The sequence below is a fragment of the Micropterus dolomieu genome, linkage group LG17, assembly GCF_021292245.1.
Source record: "Micropterus dolomieu isolate WLL.071019.BEF.003 ecotype Adirondacks linkage group LG17, ASM2129224v1, whole genome shotgun sequence".
NCBI lineage: Eukaryota > Metazoa > Chordata > Actinopteri > Centrarchiformes > Centrarchidae > Micropterus > Micropterus dolomieu.
The window spans coordinates 36,627,100-36,632,914 of NC_060166.1; the positions used below are offsets into that span (position 1 = coordinate 36,627,100).

Below are 5,815 nucleotides of genomic sequence, written 5' to 3' on the forward strand. Positions count from 1 at the left end.
AGACAGAGGAGCCCTGCTCACCAGATGCGTTGGTGGTATAGTGGTTAGCATAGCTGCCTTCCAAGCAGTTGACCCGGGTTCGATTCCCGGCCAACGCAAACGTGTATTTTTTTCCCCCCCGCTGACAAACTTCAGTTTTGATTTCAACGATGGCGATAGAATTAGTTACAGCAGGTAAGAAATGAAATGACTGGATGATGAAAAATTGTCTCACTGGTTTAAGTGCATTACTTTGTTACTCTTCATTATTTTCATTTATTCTTTTATATTTTTTAATTCTTTTTTATATTATGTCAGTTTTATATTTATATATTTGTAGAAATCCTCTGGCCTGTAATATGTTTGCGTAGTAAACTGCTCGTAAGACTCAGTGCTGTGACATTTACTGTCCGCCGGGGGGCGCTGTTTGACACTCCTTTTATTTTGAAGGAGGCCGGCTACAGACCGGAAATGATACTCTTCAGACTCGGAAGCGGTTGTTCGTGTTTTTGTGTGACTGAAAAGGCGCCGAGCAGAAACCCGCGTCCGTTTTCAGGCTGCTGAAACTTCTCCGGTCCACCTAGTCCGTCCTCAGACCGCCGGGAGCCTCCGGGAGCCGGACTTTAAACTCCGGACCGGCTGCTGCCGCCGCCCGCCGTTTTTGTGTCTCCTCTGATGCCAGTTAGCCGTTAGCCGTTAGCCGCTGTGTGTCATGGCGGCCGGAGGCGGCGCGGCTCCTGCTCACGTCGGTGATGTTGAAGAAGATGCTTCCCAGCTGCTGTTTCCTAAAGGTCGGTGTTTGCTGATTTCACCCTGCTGCACGTTATTCATGCCAGCTCGTTCCCGCCCCGAGAGACTGCGGGATAACGCGGAAGCTTCTCTCAGAGTTTCCGGTCACTTTCTGGCAAATACACACGCTGTATCGGCCATTTAAAGGTATTTGTACAGGTAAAAAAGGTCTGGATCGGTCGGTACACAGCAGCTTAGATAAATTAGAGTATGTTATTAAGGATAATTGTAAACGAGATCATTATTTTTAATATAAATCAGCAGTAAGTCGTGTTGATTATAAGCCTACAGTCCCGTTTTCTAAATATAAACAAGAATATGAGACACACGCCTACCAAACACATTTTCCACCAGCAGCAGCAGCAGACTTCAGTTGTTGCCTATAATCACGTAAATGTCAGGCCTGGTTACGCTATAAACACTTCATTTGGCCACAGTTGTGATTATTCCGTTAAAAGAACCGTTAAAAGTTTCACAAAGACAAACCTTTGCTGTTACCGTGGATATAAATTGGTGTTTATTTGCACGTCATGTCAGTTTGATCCAGATAAAAGCAGCCGTAGACGTAAAGAAACTGGTCGGTACAGATTTAACATGCTGCTGCGCTCCCGCGGATGAGAATCAGTTTTTGGCCACGTAAAATCTGATTTCAGGTCTGTTAACGCCTTCTACAGTCTGTGATTAACACTCAGTTAAAAGCGGGGACATTTCCGGGGACGTCTGGTCACCCTAGGGTTCAAATTCAGTATAACTACAAACTGCCCAGGACTACAAACATGGCGTCCGTGCTCTTGTTCGTACAGTTCCGCTCCTCTGAGCCTGTGGCGTTGTTGTTGTTGTTGTTGTTGCAGAGTTTGAGAACGCGGAGACACTGCTGAACTCGGAGGTCCACATGCTGCTGGAACACAGGAAGCAGCAGAACGAGAGCGCCGAGGACGAGCAGGAGCTGTCCGAAGTCTTCATGAAGACCCTGAACTACACGGCTCGGTTCAGCCGCTTCAAGAACCGGGAGACCATCACTGCCGTCCGCAGGTCAGCCTCTTGTGGACACGGTGTGAGTCTCTGTGGTCTGATCTGGATCTGACGCCCCCCCCCCCCTCTGTCTCTCTGTCCTCAGTCTCCTCCTGCAGAAGAAGCTGCACAAGTTCGAGTTGGCCAGTTTAGCAAATCTGTGTCCTGAAGCTGCTGAGGAGGCCAAGGCCCTGATCCCCAGGTAGGTCTGATCCACGGCAGACCCAGATGCTCTAACCAGAACCGGGTCGCAGCATCTGACCGCTGCTGCTGCTTTTTAACGGCCAGCTGTAACCTGGCGGATCGTCATCACCAACATCCGATCAAGTCTAGAGGGTTTAGATTTTTCCATCCAGCACTCGGGTCGGAAGTCCTCCGGTCTTTCTGCTCAGATGCTGGACCGGGTTCCGTAGGCTGGTTCTGTTTTACAGCAGACTCGCTGTACAGAGCTGCTGTTTCCTGTTAGCTTCAGATGATCTTAGGACACTTCCCGTCTCTCTCTCGTCTCCCTCCATTCTACAGTCAGCGCCGTCCAATCACGTCCGCAGTAGAGCCGAACGATTGGGATAAGTTTTGCTAAAGTTCAGTATTCACTGCCGGTCTATTTCTGACTGAAGCGACGTGAGAGCAGATGAACCAGGCAGGAAGTCAGACTCAGAACGGCACAGAGAATCTGAAAGTCGATTTCCAAAATAAAACACCATGTGCAGACTCCCGATCGTAGATCAACAATAAACACAGTTAAACAGACCCAAAAAAAAAGACACAATTTAACTACGTAGCTACTTCACCGTGACAGAAGCACTAAAATGAAGGACAACTGAACAAAATCTGAATGACTCGGCAAAATCAGACGGGCAAAACGCTCTTACTCTGAAATGCTCCATGTAGGATATGTAGCGTTAGCCTGCAGCGAGCAGAGCGGGCTCTCAGAGAGGTCAGGCTGAACGCTCCGCTGCAGAAACGCATCAGTCTGAGTAGACGCCGGACAATACCGCGGCTCGGCCGGCGCCATTAACATGTTTTACCGCCGCTGCAGCTTCCTCAGCTGCCATTTTCACAAGTTTGAAAATACCTCCGCTACGTAGATGGCGACCGGTGTTGTGATGCAGTGTGAACACACTCAAGACAGGAAGTGTGAGTACGAGGGCTTAGACTCAGCTGGGCTCTGGAGGGTTCCTGATCCTGGAGTCTGTCTGCTAACAGGCTCAGGTGTTGATGTGTGTTTGTGTTAATGTGTGTTTGTGTGTGTGTTTTCAGTTTGGAGGGTCGGTTTGAAGACGAGGAGCTGCAGCAGATCCTGGATGACATCCAGACCAAGAGAAGCTTCCAGTACTGAGACCAGGACTGCAGTCTGGGTCTCTGCCCCCCTTCAGGTCCCTGTCCTCCCTGCAGTGTTTAATTTCTTTCTGACCACTGAATTGATCCTGTGATCTGATGACATCGCAGTCCTCCAGTTGCTTTATTGTTCAGCTCAACGTTCCTGACGTCACAATAAACTTTGTTTCTACATCACCGCCTCTGCCTGCTTTGTACTGGGGCCTCCTGGTTCTGGTCTTATTCAGTACATCCTGTGAGACCTGCAGGTGTGTGTGTGTACAGGTGTGCAACGCTGTTTCACGTCTCTGAAAGAACATCAGACAGAAAGACGGCGAGAGACGCTCAACGCCTCGCCGTCCTGTTAGACACCTGCTGAGACAGGTGATTTCAAACACAGACAGGAAGTGAGAGAGTCTGAACAGGAGGTTTAATGACAAAAAGAAGAAGTGAAGTGTTGCTGGCTGCTGATTGGTGCTCTAAAGTTTTCCTCCGTCCAATAAAAGCCAGAAGACAAACTGTCGGGTCCAGATGTGTCTGTAGTTTTGTAAGAAGTCCATCCGCGTCTCTGTTCAGACCATCAAACGTTGACGCAATACGCCGCGGCCGGGTTTGTGTCCTCCGACTCATCCAGAGCTTCGGGCAGGACGCCGCTGGACGTCCTCGCCATCCTCACGCTGTTCCTGCCTAACAGCCGCCGCTCGTCCTCCATCAGCTGCCTCCAGAACCCGGCGTTGGGTCGGATGAACGGCCGCCGTTCCAGAACCAGCTCGTGGGCCTGCCGCAGGCTGAGGCCTTCAGACCTGCAGAGACCGTATAGAAGTACCAGTACCGCAGAATAAAATACTACAGATGTAGTACAAAGGGATTAATTATGGGACAATAAACCCACAGCAATGACTGACAGGTAAGGCTGGAGTTTACCTCATCAGGTAGGCCATGACCAGGGCGGGGGATCGGCTCCTGCCTGCAGTGCAGTGGACCAGGGTCCCCCCTGTTTGGTTCTGACTGATCTGTTCAGCCACTGAGTCAAAGTAGTGTCTCAGGGGGGCGTGAGGTTGGTCCTGGACGGGGACATGGAGGACGTGCAGGCCGTCTAGCTGAGGGTAGGCCACGTCCTCCAGCCCGCTGGCGTTGATGATGAGCGTGATGTTCCTGCTGGAGAGGACGCCGAGGCTCAGAGCTGAGTCCAGACCGCTGAGGAACAGTCCAGGAGACACCTGAGACACCGACATGGCCAGCTACAGAGAGAGGCGCCGTTACCTGCAAGACAAGACACGGGGCTCAAAGTCATAGATCAGACTTGATGTTTCTGCCTTAAAAATTACAGAAATATTTAATTGATGATTAAAAACAGCTGATTGTTAATTTTGTGTAACGGATTAGTGGTTTAAGGTCTAAACTGGCCCCCCATCCAGGTTCTGGTCTGGATGTGGACGCAAAAGGATTTTTAGACACATGAACGAGTGAAAGTTATCTAAAAATCAATACCTACAGGATGTCATGTATGTTTAGTTTTATTATTGCGTTAATTAACGCTGCCAAATATATTTATCGCATGTTAACGCAGTTTTTTATTATTATTATTATTATACTGAGTACACATCCAGTCAGACCCTGGGTCACAGCAGGGGGGGTGTTGATCAGCCCGGGAGGCTTCGGCAGACGCCCTCCTGTTGGTGTCCTGTTCAGTTAAACTAACAAATTCTGGAATAGAAAAGAACTGCTGGAAAAAAGCTCCTTATCAGTTTAAAGTGTTTGCAAACCATATGTTGCATTTTGTGTATACGGCAGTACATTTAAATTCTCACTGAAGTAAAAATACCAGTACTGCAGTACGAAATGTGATGTAGAAGTACAGAGGGATTAATAATGGGGCATTAAACCCACAACAGTGACTGACAGGTGAGGCTACCTCATCAGGTAGGCCATTTACATTTATTCATTTAAAGTGACTTATAATTACTATATACAGGTGCTGGTCATATAATTAGAATATCATCAAAAAGTTGATTTATTTCAGTAATTCCATTCAAAAAGTGAAACTTGTATAATGTATACATTCATTCCACACAGACTGATATATTTCAAGTGTCCATTCCTTTTAATTTTGACAATTATAACTGACAACTAATGAAAACCCCCAAATCAGTTTCTCAGAAAATAAGAATATTGTGAAAAGGTTCAATATTGAAGACACCTGGTGCCACACTCTAATCAGCTAATTAACTCAAAACACCTGCAAAGGCCTTTAAATGGTCTCCCAGTCTAGTTCTGTAGGCTACACAATCATGGGGAAGACTGCTGACTTGACAGCTGTCCAAAAGACGACCATTGACACCTTGCACAAGGAGGGCAAGACACAAAAGGTCATTGCTAAAGAGGCTGGCTGTTCACAGAGTTCTGTGTCCAAGCACATTAATAGAGAGGCGAAGGGAAGGGAAAGATGTGGTAGAAAAAAGTGTACAAGCAATAGGGATAACCGCACCCTGGAGAGGATTGTGAAACAAAACCCATTCAAAAATGTGTGGGAGATTCACAAAGAGTGGACTGCAGCTGGAGTCAGTGCTTCAAGAACCACCACGCACAGACGTATGCAAGACATGGGTTTCAGCTGTCGAATTCCTTGTGTCAAGCCACTCTTGAACAAGACACAGCGTCAGAAGCGTCTCGCCTGGGCTAAAGACAAAAAGGACTGGACTGCTGCTGAGTGGTCCAA

General features: G+C 47.9%; 2 protein-coding genes and 1 non-coding gene across 7 annotated transcripts in view; 2 read left to right on the forward strand and 1 right to left on the reverse strand.

The window, feature by feature from the left end:
• polr2d (RNA polymerase II subunit D) overlaps positions 1-3,291 on the forward strand; it is a 3,727-nt gene extending 436 nt beyond the window's left edge. Inside the window, exons 1-4 of one of the 2 annotated variants that reach the window (XM_046075019.1) lie at positions 449-770; positions 1,620-1,800; positions 1,886-1,981; positions 3,040-3,291. In XM_046075019.1, the coding sequence (XP_045930975.1) occupies positions 692-770; positions 1,620-1,800; positions 1,886-1,981; positions 3,040-3,118 (435 nt within the window). In that variant the 5' untranslated portion in view covers positions 449-691 and the 3' untranslated portion in view covers positions 3,119-3,291. Of the gene's footprint in view, positions 1-448; positions 771-1,619; positions 1,801-1,885; positions 1,982-3,039 lie in introns of those variants that run through there. The other variant, XM_046075020.1, reaches the window with a different exon arrangement.
• trnag-ucc lies at positions 27-98 on the forward strand. The gene has a single exon. It is a non-coding gene; the product is annotated as a tRNA-Gly (tRNA).
• Positions 3,292-3,504: 213 nt separating the features above from the next.
• LOC123986639 (dual specificity protein phosphatase 14) overlaps positions 3,505-5,815 on the reverse strand; it is a 4,079-nt gene continuing 1,768 nt past the window's right edge. For all 4 annotated transcript variants that reach the window (XM_046075016.1, XM_046075015.1, XM_046075014.1 and 1 more), the window contains 2 exons: positions 4,021-4,359; positions 3,505-3,899 (listed from right to left, as the gene is read on the reverse strand). In XM_046075016.1, coding sequence (XP_045930972.1) covers positions 3,677-3,899; positions 4,021-4,331 — 534 coding nt within the window. In that variant the 5' untranslated portion in view covers positions 4,332-4,359 and the 3' untranslated portion in view covers positions 3,505-3,676. The remainder of the gene's footprint in view (positions 3,900-4,020; positions 4,360-5,815) is intronic.